Source organism: Balearica regulorum, chromosome 10, assembly GCF_011004875.1.
Source record: "Balearica regulorum gibbericeps isolate bBalReg1 chromosome 10, bBalReg1.pri, whole genome shotgun sequence".
In the NCBI taxonomy this organism is placed as follows: domain Eukaryota; kingdom Metazoa; phylum Chordata; class Aves; order Gruiformes; family Gruidae; genus Balearica; species Balearica regulorum.
Window position 1 is genome coordinate 13,672,311 of NC_046193.1, and position 20,419 is coordinate 13,692,729.

Here is a 20,419-nt window from a genome sequence, read left to right on the forward strand (position 1 = left end):
ACGAACTTGTCTGCATCTTGTATTCTGTACCGAAAGTCACTCCGTGGACTGGCTGAGAAGTCACGTGCTTAGATTACAGCTCTCAGGAGTACAGACAGGCCTGGGGCTGAGACAAGAAGCCAAGTGGAGTACCCACAGGATTAGGGCAAGGTTATATTGGGGAAGATTGAGACTAGGCAGAGTGGGCTTAAATTCCCTTCCCTATCATCTTGATGTGTTGCACCTATTTAGTCAGCTGTCTGCAGGAAGATGTTTCTACCCCAAACCAGAAGTATCATCTGCGTTGGGTAACAGTGGGCTCAGTTGTTGCACCATTTACAGAGCATCCTTCTTGTTTCACTCTCCATTTCTCAATTATTGTTTTCATCAGTAGTTTTGTTCCAGCAATGATTCTCTCTCAACCTGGGCCTGTCTGCCATTCTCCAGATCAGATTTAGTTTGAATGCATCTTTAGCCTGTATGATCTTTTCTATTCCTAGCTGGTCCATGATTTCAACTAGTTTATTTCCCACTAAGCCCTGAGAAGGCTTAATTTAAAACATTTTTATGATGCTGGACTTGTGTCAGCCCCACTGTGGCATCCTGGGTTGACATTAGGTGGTTGATTGTTTGGTTTGGTCCGTGTGCATGTCTGAGGAGTGCTGTCTGAGCCACGTTTTTGTAGGGTTTTGATTAGACAGAGTTGAACAGTTTCCTTTTCCGCAGTCCTGTCATGTGGAGTATATAGCTTAAAATGACAGAGGACAAGTGCCTGGAACTGGCACAACCTGCGCACAGACCTGTGCTGAGCACAAGCCATGGTTCATCCTTTCAGCACAGATGTGCATACTTTTTCCTTGTTCCCCTGACCAGGCTCTCTGCTCTGTCTAGCTGTTCCTTCCAGCAGAAGAGCAGCCACTCAGATGCAAAACTCTCAGTGCTACTCCTAACAAACTACCGTAAATCTGGCTTTCCTGTCTTCAGGGCACTTCTGCCCAGGGGTGACCCTGGCAAGGTAGCATTCTCTTGAAATGCCGACAGTCAGACGGTTATACTGGCTGCGATTCCTGCTTGTAGCAGTTTGCATTTCAGACTAGTGCTGCAGTTTATGCAGCAGACCTGTTAGTGCATCTCTGTGGCCCTAGGGTGAAGGTCTGGGCTTCCCTGAAAGGTGAAGGGAAGAGCCAGTCGATCCTGCCCAGCCAGTGGCTGTCAGACTGGGAAGGTGGGAGGGTAGCAAACCAGATGGAGAACAGTCTCAACCGAAAAGCCTTTAAAATTCATGGCTGCTATGAACAGGTAGCCAGTTCTGAATCATGATGCCTTTGGGACAGCACCAAAGAATCTCTCAGCCCTGAACAGGACCAGGAGCTCAAATATTTTGCCAGAAAAAGTTAGGAACTCTTCAATCTGAGTGCATGGATAAGAAGAGCAGCTCATGTTACAAAGCCACTTGATGGTGCTAAAATTTCTTATGGGGAATTTTGTCTTGCAGTAAAATTCCTCATTCTGGATAAGGTGTGACCTAGATGCCTGCCTGTTAATAAGGTGACTGGAGAATCATCTTGTTCCAGATAGAAGCTAGGTACTTGGAGAAATAAACTGCTTCCTTTGCTGATTAATTTTCATGTTGCTCATTTTCACTCCTCCAGATTGTGGACACAGCGGTATGAATGAAGAGCATTACCTGATAGCCCATGGACTGTAGTAGTCCTCCCACCCCTACCTGTATACAGTCTGGTGCTCTGAAGTTTATCCTTGAAACAGTAACTTCCAAGTGTGGACAATGTCTGGGATGGAGGGCTGTGATCATAGGGTGGAAGAGTGCTCTGCATCGCTGCTGCCAGCCTGTGGTTCCTTGACCACATGCACCTTGAGAGCCTTTCATGGATGGTTCCTGTGCCACCATTCCATGTTGGACTACATTTGGAAGCACTGGATATCAAAGATCCCAGCCTGTGTGGGAAGGTCATTGCTCAGGGCTGTTGAAACTGGTGCAAAGTTGATCCTGGCTCTCAAGTCTGCACCCAGCCTGTTCAGTCTTCTGCAGCAGTGCAGTGGGAGCTCTCATGTTTTATACCTGTTATGAGCAGCTCAAAGGTCCCCGGGCTTTTTGAACAACCTGGTGTGTTGCTTTCTGGTCTTGGCCTTATGAAAGCCTCGGTATTGGCTTGCAGAGGTGGGAGAGAATGTCTGGCCACCTCAACTTAATCATTACCTGGCAGACTTGTGTAACCTAATTACCAGAATATTGAGCCTAATAGTTTGTAGCTGACTCCTGATAGCCAGCTAGGCTTAAGTACTAATTTATGGAAGATTAATTGATCAAAGCTTCATTTCTGATAGTGCCTTAAAAATGAGTTGAGTAATATAAGATAAAATATATCCCAACTTGGTTTGAAGGCAAACCACAAGCAGATTGTGGTAGTGATGTAGAATTCTCTTGATTTTGCTGTCTGTTCTGGGTGGGAAGGGATAGATGCTACTCATATGGTTGCATTGCATTAAATTTATTTGTATGTTACTGCCTGTATTCATGGCTGTAGCCAGAACTGCTGACATTGTTGGAGTGATGGGGGAAGATTGTCAAACTGCCATCAGGCTTTATGGTTCTTTAGAAGATTACTGGGGAGGGCAGAAAAGAGAATTTAATTTGAAATGAAGGAAAACTCCAAGGAGAGGAATTCCTTCCTGTCCACCCAGTGTATATTAAGTCTTTATAGAGCTGTTGTGGTCCTAAAAATTGAAGGACTTCCGGGGTGTTGAGGAAATGCTGTTCTTTACCAGGCCAGAGCACCCTGTGTTGCTGAGTGTCTGAAAGGATTTATTCCAGGCAGGCACCAGTGTTTAACGGTGCTGATTCGCATCTTGACAACTGGCTGGTGGAGCTCGGCATGTGGCCCTTGTGTTTCTGCCTGTGGTCTGTAACGCTGTTAGCACGAACTCCTTTTGCGGTAGGTCTCTCTGTTCTCCCTCCCACTGTGCAATCCTGCAGGACTGATGCTGGCATGGAGACCATGGTTTCCTCTTGGGGCACAAGTGTAGGACTGGTTTCCTTTCGCAGGACTCTCACAGGACATTTGAAGCTCCTTTCCTCTCTTGCTAGGTTATTCTAAGGCCAGGCTACATGGAAAAGGACTTTCCTTGGGAGTGTGGCCTTTGCCTCTGGGACGTGAGAGCTTGGTTAGGGGTCAAGGTGCCGTCCTCTGGGAAGCGTGTGCTGGTTGCAGGAGGTCTCCTTCCTCCCTTCTGGAGGGCACCCTGCCAAGGAAAATAGGCTCTCGGGCAGAAGCGATTGCATTGAGAAGACTGTGTGCTGTCCTGGCTGTTTCTGGAGGAAATGGTTGGGCATTTCTGCTTTGCAGAAATCAACGTAGACTAGCTAAGGCAGCTAGTGCAGAGCAGGACTCTGGCTTTCGTAGCCTGTGGAGCCAAAGCTGAGAACAGGAGGATCCTGGCTGAGGCTGGGGAGAGGTGCCCGTAATGATAGGGAGGGCGGTGCGGTTGGGAAGGCGTGCCTTGTTTGAGGTGGAGGCCGGTAAAATATGAATCATGTCTGTTTGAAGTAGTGATGAAATCCCAGATGAAGGTTTTCTGTAATACCTGGCCAAATAGTCTGGTGTGCTTTAGTTTTCCTTTTTCCCTGGTTAGAACGGTCAGTCCTGACCTACTTTTAGCAATAGCAGTTCTGTTGAACGCTGCCCCGTGCTTAGCTGTACGCACGGCAAACACGTTATCTGTTTTATTCAGGCTTCTGAGTGAGAAATTTCCATCAAACGTTTAGCAGACAGGGACGAGCTGTTCCTGGAAAAGAGACTGTTGGCGTGTTAAACCCAATTCTGCCACTTCTGTGTGCCGTGGCTCTGGCCTTTGCTTCAATTTCTCCGTCTGCTGAGGGTGATGCTTGCTTGCTTTGCTGCTGCATTGTGCATTAACTTCGTGCTGCGCTGTCAGAATTCAGTTAGATGGTATCTAAATGTTAATATGATAGATAATAATGCCTTTAGTCAATGAGGTTAGGGTTCCGGCTTCCTAAATGCGCAATTAGGCAGGGTTAAAGTTAGATTTTAATATTTAAAAATAATTTTAAAAAAATCTATAAATGTACCATAAAATAAGTTTAAATAGAGCTTTCATCCTGGGGCAAATTGCAAAGCTCTGCGTAGCTCAGTATCCTGTCTTTGACAAGAGCCAGAAGCAGATGCTTAATGAGGACTGTAAGAAACAGGGCATGTATAATGTGGTGGGATTGGGTGGGTTTTTATTCCCCCCGCCCCCCCCCCCCCCCCCCCCCCCCCCCCCCCTTGACTCCCAGCTTATGACCATCATCAGTTTATGGGCCTCTTTGGCCAGGAGTTGTATCTAATCATCTGATCTTGACTCCATCTATTCTCCATTAATTTATATAATTTCTGTTCTAACTTGTTTATGTTTCTAGTCTCCATGACATCCTACAGCAATGAGCTCTACAATTTAATAATGCATTTTAAATGTTATTTAAAATATTCTGCATCCAGTGACAATATCCTTGAACCAGTTTAGAAGAGTTGTCTGTAACTTTGTGGGTGCTCTCTTGTTTCTGCATTGTACGACATGGCAGTTGATTATTCAATATTTTTCGTCTTGACACTGTCCTGTTTCAGATCTCTTAAATTTTCCTTATCTTCCCCTTGGTTGTTTCTTTGTCCATCCGAAGTCCTGCTCTGCTCAATCTCCCCTTATATGGGAGCTGCTCCATGCTTTTGATCGTCTTTGTTGTCCTTTTTGTCATTCTGTCTCCTTTTTCAGATGTGGGAACCAGAACTGCCTGCAGCATTCAGCAACATAATGGTGATGCGTGTTTTCTTTTGTAATTGCTCCAAAGGTTCTATTTGTCTTTTTGCTCCATACTAAATACTGAACTGAACTACCAAGTTTCCAAAGTTTTCCTGAGTGGTAACAGCTGATTTGGATCCTGTTGTATTTATGTAATTAGAGTATTTTGTGTTGGTTTTTGTATTTATTTACATCTAAGATACTGTGTAGCTATTTAGGAGTGCATGAATTCTGTTACTTTCTGCAGTCTTTTCTGAATTTGATTGTGATTTTTTTTTTCTTTTTAGTAATAAAATTTGCCACTTCTGAACATATTCTTCTTCATAGGTCTTATGTGAACACATTGAACTGCTCAGGTTGCAGAACAAATTATTGGCAGATCTCACTGATAACCTTCCTCTGATGGGAAACTCTTTTGGTTTCCTGTCTTTTAACTACTTATTAAATCATGATAGGGACTCTAACTTTAATTCCAGAATAGCTTAACTTTTTTTTTCCCCAAGAGCCTTAGCTGACAGTTCTTTTAAAATCAGTGTAGTTCACATTAAACAGATTAAAAGCTGGCTTTTGGATCTCAGTTAACTGGGAATGGGAAATCTGCTCTTGGAATTTCTTGGGTATTGCAGAGACTTCTCTCTGCTCCAATATTAGTCTGTATTTTTGATCAACAATTGGATTCTTGAACTTCTGTGAGCAAATTTGTTTCTATAGGGGTTGATGGGTTTAGATTTATGTAGATTTGTGTAGAAACAGTAGATTTGCTCAGCAGGGTGAATTGGATGGGTAGCTTTAGTGAGCTCTGCTTTCCCAGCAGGGTTCTATTACAGCTGGATTAAACCTGTCTAGGCTCTCTGGATGTACTCTGCACATTAAAGGCTAGAGAATGGGATTATTTTTTTTTCTGACTAGTCGCCTGGAAGAATATTTGAGGCACTGATGGTATTTGGCTGGATACGAACTTGACATGTGATACAGTGGGTACAAGAGTAAGAGATTCTTGGGCAGGTAGATGGAGGTGTGGTGGGTTGAACTGGAGAAAGTAACGTTTGCTCCGTGTACAGCGCTAGAAAGCCAAGGGATGGTGATCTGGATCAGGTGCTGTGAAAGGAGCTGCTCATCCAGGTCAGCTACCTTAAAAAAAAAAAAAAAAAAAAAAGGATGCCGATAAACTGGAAAGGGCTCAAAGAGCTGCCAGAAAAACGAATTCTTTCTGACTGAAGAAGCTTAGACCACCTAATGTATCCATCCAAAGGATTACAGGTGGCTGCAGTCTGCGATTTGGGAAGACCCAAAGCTGGCAGGATGCATAGGGGAAGGATTGCCTTATGCTTGTCTGCCCTTATACTTCTTCTTAGGCATCTGTTATTGTCTGTTGCTGGAGCCAGGGTTCCTGATAGGTGAACCTCTATCTGAGTTAGAATAGCTGTCATTATCGTCTTGCTCAAGGAGGATTAAGAGGGATTAGTTTTCAAACTGTTCACGCAAAAAGCGGCTAGAAGGTTCTTTGACTTGGGACGTCCTGTGACAAGCAGAGTTAGACAAAATGACAAGGTATTTTACTTGGGGTAAATAACCCTCAGGGATCAGCATGCTGGGTTAAGGTGGTAGTTTCTGTAATTTAGGAACCCTAAGAAAAACCACTGCTTTCCTGAGTTTAGTCAGGAGCTCATGAGCTAAAAGAAGAGATTGCTTTGTGGTGGTGTTTGGTTTGATTACGCAGAAAGTTGGAGCAGACCCTAAAGGACTCTAATCTTCAAATGTATGACACTGACATAAAGCTATCCTTTGGTTGAGTTAAGAAACTGAGAAACTACCAGCTGACTTGATTTCCCCTTTTAAAAATGTATATACATCATGGTACTTGAGTTCACATTTTGTCAGTGTTTGAGAGGATGGTGAAGTGAAAAGTCAACCCTCAATTTACAATGACAGAATATCTATGAAGAAAGCTTCTTTTAACAGCAAGCAGCTTGTGGTTGCTTTCTATTCCTTGTAAATGTTTGTGTAGTTTGATTTATAAAAAGCTCACTATTTAACATTGTATTAGTCATTAACTCTTCATTAACCATTTGTACTGGAAGTTAAACTGGTGTTTATAACACATTTTCACGTGTGCAAGAGAAAAGATTGGTTGTGTTAGAGCTGTTCAGGGGAAATACCTGTCTACTACCATCAATTAATTCCAGTATGGCTAAAATTAATATTTAGGTGGGCCCAGGGGTATAGAAGAACTTTTTATAGTTTTTTCCAAAGCACCCTAACAATGCATCATTAAAATGGCAATAGTATCACAGTGTTGACAAAATATTTTGTGCAACATTGTTTTAGTATAACTTCTTCAACCCTCATCCAGAAAAGTACCTTGTAATAGTCAGCAGTAACTATCAAGGGTTTAGAAAACATAATTTTCCCAAGTGTTCATCTAGTAATGCTGTTAATTCTGTAGCCTGAAAGTACAGGTTTTCTGTCACCTTCCCTCGCTGTTTCAGTTTTGATATTTTGTCTTTAGAGGTGTTTTTTTAAGTTATTTTGACCTCAGCTTTGGTGTTACTCACATCTGGTATAACAGAGTTCCCTTGTCCGTGCCAGTCCTGCTCTGACAGGATGGCTTGGATTTGGGATTCTCCTTGGGATCAATTTTATTTGGAAAATAGAGGTTTGTGTTCATGTCTGCTGGAGCTGCTTGCTGCAAGTGTTCTTAAACAGTAGAGCAGTGGACTGGTCTGGTAGTAGTAAATAAGAGTCAAAAAAAGATTTAATTATTTAATGGGAATGTCATCTTTCACAGCAGAAGTCAGCAAGTCTCTGTTGAGCATATGACACTTAGAAGGGGGACTGTAATTCAGGCTTTTGTGCAGAAAATACAGCAGTGGTCATCTTCCTGCCGCTGGGTGATTTGAATGTGCTGGAGCACAAGGGTTGTCATGCAGCTGGAAAAATTATGGTTTTAATTTTTAAATTTTTTAGTGCCCTCACTGTGGTTTGGCTCTGCAAATGCTACAGTGGAAATTGCAGGTGCAAATTTCAGGGATCTACGTTTTTCTTTCCCGAGCATAATTCTGCTGGGATTGGTATTGAGTATGAAATCTAGCCTAGAAGTTGGAACATTATCTGACCTCTCCATGTTTGGGGGATAGGATGTGGTATTAGAGAAATAATCTGTGAGGACTGAAATAATCTTTACGTGCTGATATGCTGTTAAAGTGTGTCAAGATGAGTTCTGAGTTTGTTTCTTTAATAAATGAGTAAAGTCTCTGAGAGGGGGATACGTGAGGTCAGAGAGGTAAAAATAGTGTTACAGAAAACACGGTCTTATTTCAAATTCCAAGTAACAAAATAGTGCCATTGCTTCCACATTATTGGTGGTTGTTTTGTGGATGAGATATAAATATTCTGTGGCAGAACTGACTAATCCTCTAGCCCTTCTGTTGTGATCCAGATTAAATAAATGAAACTCAGAAGTATCATTTGGATATTAATATTTTACAGTGTGTTAGAGGCAATGTTCAGAGTATTGTCTGGAGCATTTTCCTATTTAATGGGAATTCATCAAAAAATGGAATATTTAAAAAGAATCTTTAAGCCTTGGCAATTGTCTTCAGAATTAATTAGAGGCTACGCACTTTTAGTGCAATCTGTCTGTAACAGCTGTGTTATACACTAGCAGCGAGCACAGGAAGCAGAACGGTTCAGTAAATCCATAAAGAGCTCAGAAGTGTAGCCTGTCATGAAACCATCAGATTTAAATGTAGGTTAGCCTCCTTCTTCCTGTCCTCCCAGCGAGGTTGTGATGGGCTTAGAGCAAGAAATAAAAAAAGACGGTAATGCCCATGTTTGAGAAACAACTTGGAAAATTGAATCAAAAAACACTGCTGGCTTTTTATCTCAGTTTTCATGTAGAATGGGAATGCTTCTAACTACTGATAGCCACACAGACCCATGCTCATTTCTAATGTTTGTTTGCTCACCTAGCAATAAATACAAGTTCATTTAGGAATGGCTTTTCAGCAAAGAGCAACAAAGATCACTATATTCAATGTTTACCCATTGCTCAGAGCGATTAGGACCAGCTTCCAGAACATGCTGTGCTACCTTGAACAGGCTGTACTATCTTTTTTGTCTTCTCAGCTGCTCTGTGTTCCCAGAGTCATGAGGACTAGATAGTAGCTTTTTACCTGGAACACCTTTGAGGACTAGCTCTTAACAAAATGACTTCTAGGGGGATATTGGTGAGTGAAAGAATAGCTTCACATTGGAGATTTGACCATAGCAGGATCTGCTTTTGATTGTGGTTTGTTGGAATGAAGGGCTAGCTGCTTGTCTGTCTCTCTTTCCAGTACAGGTGCTTCAATAGGTAAAATGCTTTCAGTGAAACATTAGAGATAGATTCAATTAAAGATCAGCTTGGAAAAAGATCTGTGTTTCTAGAGTGGTGTCACATGCTGGGTTTTGAGTTCAACCACTGGTGGCACGTATGGGCATGAGTTCTGCCCCAGCAGTTGTCAGTGATGGTATGTGGTGGACAGAGCAGAGTCTTGCAGCTTGTCAGCATGACCTCTAGCCAGAAAGCCAGTATTTCAGAATCCATAAATTCCAAAGGCACATGCTGATTTTACTGTGTAAGTACTGGCATAGGAAGGTTGCATTCGCTAGAAAGAAGATTAGAGATTCCTGTAAGTGGTGTAGTGTAATGATGTCTTGTGATCCTCAGCTGCTTCCAGATCAAAGACTCTCTTCTGCATGTCAGTGTGGCTCTGTCACAATGTAGTCAAGCTTCTGCTGTTGGATGGTCATCAGCCAATTGTTTTGTTTGTAGGCATCTAAAGCTTTGAGGAGACTCCAGACAGAGTTGCACAACAAGCCATCGTGACGTCTGCATCATGGCTGTGCAGAGGTACCAAGGCAGTTGTGTGATTAAGGAGTTCCTTGATTAAAATTTTGTTCAATAAAAATGGTGAGAATGCATAAAAAGTAACTTGCCTGTTGAAGTTGGGGCACGATATCCTCTACTGAAATAAACCCAAGGTGATACAGTTAAGTTAGAGCTCCATCTTTCAGTCTACATGTATCTGCTTGCTGGCTTTATAAATACCCCTCATCATGCTTCACAGATAACATCTCCCACGTGATGAGGACCTCTGTCAAGTGCTACAACACACTCTCACCACCCTGGAAAGAGACTCTATTGGCTAGATGAGGGCTGTTTGCGAATCTGGGTGAAGCAGAGTGTGTTAGTAGCACTGAGAAGAAAACACTAAGTGTCCATTATCAGGGCAAACAAAAGCCCCAGTGTGCACATAACCCAAACACAGCGCCGGTACGGTGTGAATCAGTGGCTGTGTGCTCTGGGGGAAAGCTGCCAGCCTAGAACCAGCATTCCTGCGTGTGGGTGTATCCTGACAGTACTACCTACTTGCCTACAACAACCATGTGAAGCAGAGCTTTTCCAGAGCTTCACAAAGCCTATATTTAATAATGTGTTGTATTTATAATACCTTCCATCCGCTGGATTTCACAAGTAGACTAATCCTCTCAGCTGGTCTTTTGGTAGAGCAAAGATGCCTGTTTTACTGACAAAGGAGCTGGAAAGCAGACTTTTGTGGTTTGTTGGGGCTGTTCTTGTTTTTGCAATAGCAGTGAAATAAAAGACGGATCTAGAGTCTTACAGTTATTGTTCTCACCATTGCTACTGTGTTTTCTGCACGCTGCTTGCTGGATGTTGTACAGAATGAGTGTAAGACATAGTTTGTGTGGTGAGAAGTTTGTGACCTAAATTGGGTAAGTCCTGCAGTAAATGCTGGGGTATTCTACTCCTGAGATGCTGCAGATCTTTTTCCACCTCTGTGCTGTAAGCATTTCTGGGCTAAGAGCACTTTTAGCTTACCAAGAAGATCCAAGAGGGATGATGCTGCAGGAGGGAAGCAATGATAGTTTTCTTAGCTTTAACTACAAAACTAGCATCACCCCTGAGGAGCTGAGGTGCCAAAAGGAGCGCAACAGATTGCAGGCCAGTTCTGGAGGAGATACCGTACCCGTCAGCTCTGAGCCTCTGGCCCAGCTTGGCATCTGTGTAGCTGCATGTAGCTTTGATACCTTGTCTGCAAGAGGGAGGGGGAAGGGAGTAGATTCACAGCTGCATCACCACCTACTTCTCAATTCAAATAATGTGGTATTCATAGTAAATTATGAGTACTTGCAGCTGCTGCCCTTCCTCTGTGGGGAAAGCATTAATCTAAACGTTGCAGGTACTTATTGCCACATTTCCATCATGCTGTGGGATTCCCTATGCTGTTCAGGACAGTTGTTCCCATGTGGCATGGCTTGGGTGCGTCATGGTGGATTTCAAGAGGGGTTGATCTAAAGATCCTCTGGAGAGGAGCAGAACAGGTCTGGTGGTTCCCTGGGTCTGTCTAACACCCACCCCATCTGGCCTTACCTGTGCTTTGGGGCATGGGACAGGGAAGGAGCAGAGCATCATCCAAAGAGCAGGCATGTTTAGATCTCCTTTTAGAATACTGGCAGAGATGCTGTGGGGAGATGAGTGCCAGCAAGAGACCTTTCTCCCAAAGACAGCAGTAACAAGCAAGCAGGATAAGGAGGTCTTCTCCCTCACTTGGACATGCTGTGTCTGCCCAAGGAGATGGGGGCCAGAGATGGCATGGGAAGGTTCCTTCTGAAGCACTAGTGGAAGAGCCTTAGACCCAAAAGAGTCTGACAGCCATAAATGATAAGAAAGAGAAGGATTAATTATGCAATCTAGATCAAATACAGAGCAAAGGGATTATTAGTTTGCTCTGAATTGGATCCCAGCTACAGTTTATTTAAACAAGGGTCCTGCAGGTTGTGTTTGTCTTGGACAGTGGTTTGTGTTACTGCAGTGTTGCTCATTAACAATGTGTGCGATGTGCTGGCTGCTATAGAAATGTGGTCCCGTCCCGGAGAACTTCCAATACAGCATCATAGGAAAGAGTTGTGCAGGAGTCTGGTTAAACATGGCTTATTCTGATGTTACAAGAATAGCGATCAACTTCAATGTTTAAAACACCTTCTGGTGTTTCTGCAAATGTCCTATGTTGGCTCTTTGTCTCTAGTTCTCTGCTTTATATGGTTATTTGTGTCCTCTTTGCCCACTTCTCACAATAAGAGCGCTGTTGAAGGATTTTGATGAGTGTTAAACTTCACTCCTGGTTTACAAGGAGTTATAACAGCTTTTCCTCTCTGCAGAGTGTTTACCATGCCTCTGGGAACGTTCCTCCTTCCTGTTCTCTGTTTCTTGGGAGCAGCAATTCCACGGGGACTGCAGTATGTCACGTTCTCGCGCAACACTACGAAATTCCTCCACCTTTCTATGGACTTGGAATCTGGGACCATTTACTTGGGAGCCACCAACTTTCTCTTTCAGCTGACATCTGACCTGCTGATGAAGAACATGGTTCAAACTGGACCAGTACTGGACAGTAAAGATTGCCTTCCTCCAGTCTCAAAGCTGGAGTGCCCTCAGGCACATCACACCGACAATCACAACAAGCTGCTGCTGGTGAACACAGTGCAGAAGGAGCTCATTGTGTGTGGCAGTGTGCACCAGGGAATCTGTGAGAAGAGAAGCCTCACATCCATCGACCACGTCCTCTTCCGACCAGAGAGCCCTGGTGACACTCAGTACGTTGCTGCCAATGATCCCAATATCACCACTGTGGGACTCATAGCCTACTCGAAGGATGAGGTCCCCTTGCTGTTCGTGGGACGAGGGTACACTAGCCGAGGAGTTGGAGGAGGGATTCCTCCCATCACTACCCGAAATCTCAAGGCCCACGGAGGGGATGTTCAAGCAACAGACTCTCACTCCATTTTCTCCTATGAAGAAACAGCGAAACTGGCTGTGGGGCGGCTCTCTGAGTACAACCACCACTTCATTAAATCCTTCACTTATCGCTCAAGTGTCTATTTCCTATTCTACCGTCGGGACCTCAAGTCTCAATCACGTGAGTACAAGACCTACATCTCACGAATCTGCCTGGATGACTCTCATTATTACTCGTATGTGGAGTTACCTCTGCTCTGCCAGAGCAAAGCCAATACATACAGCCTCCTCCAAGCAGCCTATGTCACCCAGCCAGGAGAAGGCCTGGCCCGGGGGCAGCTGGACACCGAGGGAGAAGTGCTGTTTGCAGCCTTCTCTGCCTGGCAGGCTTCTTCTGGCAAACTGAGCGAGGAGTCTGCACTCTGTGTCTACGCAATGGAGGAGGTGGATCGCCTGACCAACTGGACTAGGGATGTTTGCTACATGAGAGATGGGAAGTCAGAAGAAGGGACAGAAGTGGCATATATTGAATACGATGTCAGTTCCAACTGTGTCCAGCTACCAGCGGTAAGTGGCTTTGCACCTTTGCCAGGGTAAAGAGTAGTCTGCAACGTGTTCTTGTGTTGCTTGGTGTTCCTGAAGTCAGCCCATTTCCCACAGACGGATGTTGAAATCTGTTCGGGCTCAGGCTGTCTCTTTGCTATCACAGCAATGCGATGCGAGAACTGTTGTGTGCTGTCAAAATACAGTCTGTCTCACTGCTGCAGCTCTCTGCCCCACGTGGGCAGGTTTTCTTGCAGAAGGAGATGGACTCTGTGTGGCAATAGGGAGGGCATTTGGTGTGACCTGGCGCTGTCTCATGGCAATACCAGGCAAGAGCACTGCAGCTGCAGTTCAGGTTGTTCTTTATCTCCTGGTCTGCGCTGCAGGGAAGGAGAGGAGTTATGTGCATGTCCATATGCACCTGTGTGTTGGGAAGGGAATCTAAGGGGTGTGCTGGGTCCCTGTTGCTTATGTTGAGGTGCATCTCACAACAGCTTCCTGCAGGGGCACCCAGGAATAAAAAAAGAACATAAGCAAAAACAAGCGTCAACAAAATCCTAACTTCCTATAGACTGCATTAGTCCTGCAGAATTTTGTGCCCAAGGAAGACCTTTTCCTGACCTGGCTCTTCTTTGTCTCCAAGCTGTAAGAAGTGATAATCCTTCTTTAAATTCTACAACAAAGGCATGATTGGATGTTGCAGGATAAAAATGTGAACCGAAGCGGCTGTGACCCTGAATCCTTGCAGCCACGCTGAATCTGTCAGCCACGCTGGCTGGTGCTGCGATATCGGGGACGGCGACACAAACATAGAGCAGCAGCGTTCTGCTGGGCAGTGCTGGATGCAATATCCCAGCATGAGGCTCTGTGGTTGTGAGCAGCCTGTTTTCACCAAGGGCGTTGCTAGTCCTTAACAGAACAGCCTGTTATCTTGTGTTTTCCTTCTACAGAACAGGCTGTCCAGATAATTGCCTCTTCCCAGTCTTGTGCTACAAAGTGGTACCACAGAGCTTTGGAAGTCTCTGGGTTTGGATGTGTGGTCCAAAACCAGTTTTAAAATTATGATTTTTCTTTCAGTAGCTAAAGCTGACTGTAGAATACTTGTGGGACAAGGGAAGGGTAAAGAGCAGGCTTGGAGCAGGCCAAATGTAAGGTCAGGAGGAGTATGTAAGAGTTGGGAAGCAAGAGACTGCCTAGCTTGGTGTCCTGCTTTCACTGTATTTCTTAGCCATGCCTCATGTGTCCTTTGCAGGGCTGCATGGAAGGAATTGTCACATGTGATTTTTAGGGCAGCTTGAGGGAGTTAAATGTCAAACTGGTGTGATCACTTTAGAAAAATCCTTCATTCAAAATGATGTAGAGTCCCCCCATACCATTTGATCCAGTAGAGAAGTGGGTGCACGGGGTGGGAGAAAAAGGCTAGTCTCTGCTGTGTGATTCCTGGCACATCATCCCAGGGTCCCAGCTGCACGGTTTGGCACTAGTGCGCTGACTAAAAGTATGGCATCTTATTAACAAGTGTGTCCAATGATATGTAAATGTCCTAACAAACTTTATCCTTCACCATTCAGTACATGGTAGCGGTTGTCGTTAAGATTGTATCTAACAACGCGTAAGGGTCTGTGCCAGCTCCAACCCGCTCCATTCAGCGCTGGCTGGATGCGGCTGTCAATGAACATTTTATGCAGGAACAGTTTTAACTCGATTTCAATGGTGGCAGCTTGTGCTGTATGTAAGAATAATGCTAACTAATTTCACGTTTTTCTGTCTCCAAACCAGCCCGTGCGTAAGGTATGCCCTTTTCCCTAGTTAGCACTGCCTCCGAAGTTTAGCTCATCAGGAGAGGCTAAGATTGAGTTTTACAGTTCAATACAGTCTCTTCAACTGAGGAAAAAATGCTTGGTTTTGTAAGAATTTCAGAACCAGTTCATTTGTTCAGTTTGCTGGAGATGCATTACTCTTGAGATGTAGGAGATTATGTAGATGCTGTTAGTGACTTGATAATTGGAAGCATGAAACATGTTTCTGCAAGGCTTGGGAAGGCTGCATATCTTCTGTGGGTGTAGTTTCCAAGGTATGTAACTTGTCCTTTTACATTGAGTTTTCAGTCCTCTTCGTGCATAGATATAGATTTGTTCTATTGTTGCTGCCTACCTGTGCGATGTAGGACATGCGCACCAGAATTCACAGCAGCAGCTTCATCCAACCTTGCTGCATCACAGTAGGATGCTGGATGACCCCTGAAGTGTATTTTCTGCTACGTTGTCAATATTCTGCTACGTTGCCAATATGTTATTCACTGAAAAAAATTCAAATCCTTATAAATAATTTCTAATAAATCTTATAGGAACTGGACAACTGGAGAAATAGAAATCTTACAAGAAGGTGATTGGAAGAAGTTTAAGAATCAAATGACAGAGCTGATAAGAAAAATATAGCTGTCACTAAAAATGAATGATAGCTTAGAGGATCGTAAAAACTAACAATCATTAAAAGTTGTGTCATCCTCTGAAGCTTTGAGTCAGAGCCTTATGCCTAGTGTGCAGAAAATCAGTTGAATTAGTATTTGAAAGAAAAACAATAAAGCATCAGAATGAAAGTAGTACTAGTCCAACTGCATGATTTCTTATGTGGAACTGCCATGTCAAGCTTTGCTTCCTGGCAAAGATAGCAATACGTTTGAGAAGTGAATAGAGGTCGGCAGGTTCAGTATATCTTGCCATGGGATTTCCACAGACTTTGTCAAAAGCTCCTGATCATTTTTAGTTTCTCTAGGAAGTAGTCAAGTATTAACAAAACCCCCTTAACGCACACAAAAACAAACAAACAAAAAAAACAACAAAAAACCCCAGAGAAATGGGAGGAGAGGAAGGAAGAGGGTCAGATTTTTCCGTGGGGTCAGCGAGAGGTGATAAGCAGATGCCTCGAATGCCACGTTGTGCCGTTATCACTGACCTCTGTGGGGGCAGCTCCATTGCCTGGTGCCGGATGGTACCGCGCAGCTCAGTGCTGCCAAATGCAAAGCCACGGACACCAGACAGAAGGAATACGTAACCCTGCTCACAAGGAGTCTAAATTCAAGCACGTTGCCTGAGGACAGAGAGGGAGCTGGAGTTGGTGTGGACTGCACAGTTCATGCCTCTGCTCCACACGCAGCTTTGTGAGAGTAATTAATAAGGGACTGGAGAGCAGGGTGAAAATATTATCCATAAGGGATTTCATGATGAAAATCATTAGTTTACACAAGCCACGTTGTTTGAAGACAAGCCATTGATTAAAAGGTGGTGGCTTTAATAGTAATTGTTGGGTGAACGATCCTGCATTCAGTCTCCAAAAAGATACTGTAAAATTAAAGTGAACACAGAACAAGTTGTCAAGAAAGATATAAAGCAACAGAAGAACTATCCTAGACAAGACAGAGTTTGTTGCATAGGAAAAAGATGAATCATAATGGAATATTTTCTTTCTACACGTACAAATAGTAAATAAGTTAGCAGCTTTCGTTCTGTCTCCTTTAGAACTCAGTAAGTGAAGGTTTGGTGGGACTGGGAGGGACCTAACTGGAACAGAAGGATGACTGTTTCTGCACAGTGCTGTGGAGTTAATTTTCAGAAATCTCACAAGACTCAGAAGAATTGAAGCAGTGTGCAGAGATGACTCTTGTTTTGACTTTTTGTGGGCCTCTGATTGTATGCACTCTACAATTTCTATGTGTAGTTAGTAAGCTCTTTGGAGCAGGTTGTGCTCCACCCTGTGTTTATGTATATCCTGATGCTTTGGGATTCTACTTCAGGCTTAGAATTTGTAGGTGGTACAACAAAACCATGCTAATTGTTGGAGGCGATGCTTGTGACCAGTGCTTTGCACTGGAAGCAGGGATTCTCATCTTTTTGTTCTGAAAAATACACTGAATCTTCCCCAAAGCTATATCATGGCAGTGTATAGCTGGTAATGTTTTTTGGAGAACTTAAGAGTTTAGTAGTGTTTTGATGCATTTCATTACTGATGCTCCATGGACTTGCTGAAATGGCTGCAGGATTCTGTGCAGGTACAAACAGCCAGCATACCTCAACTAATTATTAGAAGCTGGTTTTTTTTACTCTCAGTAAAAAAGCTTAGAGGGGTTCAAATCTGAATTCACTGCTAGGTACCTGTTTAAGGAATTTGAGTGAAAAGGGATGGTGGGAAGTGCTAATGTTCCTTGTATCCATGGTTTTTGGTACTGATTTCCTTGTTCTTTCCACTCCCCCAAAAAGGACACCCTGTATGCATACCCCTGTGGCTCTGACCACACTCCCAGCCCTATGGCCAGCCGAGTACCCTTGGAAGCAGCCCCCCTCCTGGAGAAAACTGAGGCCCGTCTGACAGCTGTAGCAGTGAATGTGGAAGATGGCCACACCATTGCTTTTCTGGGAGACAGCAGAGGGAGACTGCACAAGGTATGATCTGGATAGGAAGCAAAGAAGATAAAAGTAATCAGGGGGATGCTCAGGTGGGAGGTGAAAAAAGGCAATTTCTCTTGTCCCTTGGGAAGTCAGGTTGTTACTAAAGTTCGTTCCTATCACAAGGTCTCTTCTCACACTGTACTGACTGTTGAGAATGTGAATGCCACAAATGGTGGTCACGTTGCCTTGGGTTATATTTGCACTAAGCCAGTGTCAGGGCTGGTGCATCCTATGTGGCTTCCGCAGGTATTGCTGGACACATGCTTCATGTGGTTGGAGTCACTGCATTGAGATTTTGGTGGGAGATTGAAATCCTTGCACACAGGAGAGGTTCCAACTTATTCCTGATGTAGGATGGGTGTCCCCAAGTCCTGCTGTGATATTTTGCCTGCATACAACTGTGACTCTCTTGCAGGTATACTTAGGAGCAATGGGAGATGCTCATACATACGCATCTCTAGCTATCCAGTTAAATAGCATGGTGAGTGGAGACCTGCTGTTTGACCAGTTGCAGGAGCACCTCTTTGTCATGACCCAGTCAATGGTAAGAGCAATAAAATCCCTTTCACAGAAGAGCTGAAAGTATTTGAGGTCCAGGCAAACCACTGATGGGAGTGAGGGAGGCCGAGAAACTGTGTGTATAGCTAAGCCTGTGCCGGGCAGCAGCTGCCTGCCAGTCTGGCTTACAGGGACTGGGACTGGCCCTCTGCAAAAGCTGGAGGAAGCGTGGAGGAAGTCTCCTTACGCTAAACCGTTTGCATGTGCATTTCCCTAAGTCAGACTTTATCAGCAGTGATGGAGGAATGCGAACTGCAGGCTGTGAAGGGCTGCTCTATTGGCATGAAGACAAGGGACTGCAAATTCCTGGGTTCCTCTGTGTTGAGCAGGAACTGTTTGGACAACAGTTTGCATCTCCGTCTGAGCAGAAGAATGTGAGCGTTCTGAGTTCATAAGTAATGTGACCTGTCTTGGTTTTGCAAAAGATTAAAAAGAGAAAAGGGAGGGTTTGTGTAATTAAAACTGTGGCACTTCTGGTTTTAATCAGTTAGAGGATTAAGCTGTTCTTCTGTAGGCATGTAACCTACAAAAAGCAGAAATGTGTGGGAAATGTCTTCAGATAACAGCAGTGCGCTCTGACCGGGTGTACAGTAACAGTCTAGCAGATGAAATCAAGCTGTATAAGGAACCATGCGAGGCATCTTTCCCTCTTCTCCTACCTTCTGTAATTCTGTTTGTGCCCCAGTGGCGGTTGGAGGAGAAGAGGCATTGCGATGCCTCAGGCTCTCGGGATATTGGGATCTGCTGAGTAGGAAATCCAGCTATCGATACTTTGAGAGGATTTATATACCACCACTCATGTCAACTCCTTGAGCTGGAAAGAAAAGGGTCTTCCTAGCAAAGGAAAAACGAGCCCTTGAGTTACTCCGAAGGAAAGAACAAACAAAAAATGAGAGCATGCTGGAAAACCGCTGCTTCTCTTCACACACACACACCCCCCCCCCAGTGCAGTTTGAGATACTCAGAAATTTTGTAACACTTCAAAGCAGGAGTTGAAGTCCGTGAGTGGAAGATGATTAGGGAAATCTGAAATATATCCTTAACAGTAATTGTTCTGTCAATTACAAAATGCAAATTACATCATGTACTCAGCAAAAGTAATAGGTTGGGGATTAGAAGTTGGTATTTTAAAGTAACTGACAGTGTAGTAGCTGTAGTAATGGATTAAAGAGAGGGCAAAAGGCTGAAATCAGCAAGGATAGTAAGTTAAAGCAGAAATGGTTTGCAAGTAGAACTTGCCCCCAGATGACAGAAGGTTTTTATTCCGCATTGATCAAAGCTTCTTGGTCTACTTTCAGTCAAAATGATAGTTCTGTCAGATAGAGCTGGGCAGTAGTGCAGGTGGATTCAGAGGCATCAGCTGGAGCTGCTGTCTCCAACTTCAGTCACCTACATGTCAAGAGAGGTGTTCTCCCATGACAGAGTCCAGAAAAGCAAGAGCGTGAATGGTATTGAGTCTGCTATTCTTTGATCCATTTTGTTAAAATATAGTTTTGCACTAAATAGTCTCCTTGCAAAAAGTGTCACAGATAACCCATTAATAGAAGTACGCTTTGTCTCAAAGCCTCTGTACAGCCTGATGTTTAGATGTCCTTCAATATGTGAAATGGCCATTCAGAAGGGCTCTGGAAACTTGTTCCTTTTTTTCTTTAATTTTATGCAGTATTGGGGATTAAGAAGTTGTTTCAGTGAGCGTGCAGATGATGGGACTTGGTAGTTAGGCAGAAGAAACCATAGACCTGGGGCCTGTGTTGTGTGCTATGTGTTCACTGATTCTTTCTCTGACAGGTGGTAAAGGTTCCCATCCTGGAATGTTCCCTCTACGTAGACTGTGAATCTTGTCTGGCACTGAAAGATCCCTACTGTGGTTGGTGTGTCCTTCAGGGACGGTAAGATAGATCCCTGTTCACCTGCAAGGATTTTGGAGAGATAGTGCTTGGGGATTGGCTCCGCTTACTCTCTTCCTTATGTCTGTGGGTCTGGATTTACTTTTTTTTTTAGTTCCTTTATGGGATAGTCTCACTAACTTAGGGAGATCTGCCTCCCTAAAATACCGCCAGCAGTCACAGTTGCACACAAGGCTATCTTTCCATTGTTTTTTGAGTCTTTGGTCACCACTCACGATGCTCCTGTCCAGCGGATTTTAGCATGGTTTTAGTCTGACTGCAGCTCAAACTGCCTCATTTCAAATGTAGAGAAACTATTTTATCTCTTCTGGTGCCAGTCTCTTATTTAGCACTCTCACTTCTTGCTCCCCTACTGATGTTGCTTAATGAGA

General features: G+C 44.0%; 1 protein-coding gene across 4 annotated transcripts in view; it reads left to right on the forward strand.

The window, feature by feature from the left end:
• PLXNB1 (plexin B1) overlaps positions 1 to 20,419 on the forward strand; it is a 76,424-nt gene that overhangs the window by 27,048 nt on the left and 28,957 nt on the right. For 2 of the 4 annotated variants that reach the window (XM_075762168.1, XM_075762169.1), the window contains 4 exons: positions 12,019 to 13,162; positions 17,395 to 17,577; positions 17,999 to 18,127; positions 19,930 to 20,030. In XM_075762168.1, the coding sequence (XP_075618283.1) occupies positions 12,029 to 13,162; positions 17,395 to 17,577; positions 17,999 to 18,127; positions 19,930 to 20,030 (1,547 nt within the window). In that variant the 5' untranslated portion in view covers positions 12,019 to 12,028. Of the gene's footprint in view, positions 1 to 12,002; positions 13,163 to 17,394; positions 17,578 to 17,998; positions 18,128 to 18,238; positions 18,516 to 19,929; positions 20,031 to 20,419 lie in introns of those variants that run through there. The other 2 variants (XM_075762170.1, XM_075762171.1) reach the window with 2 other exon arrangements.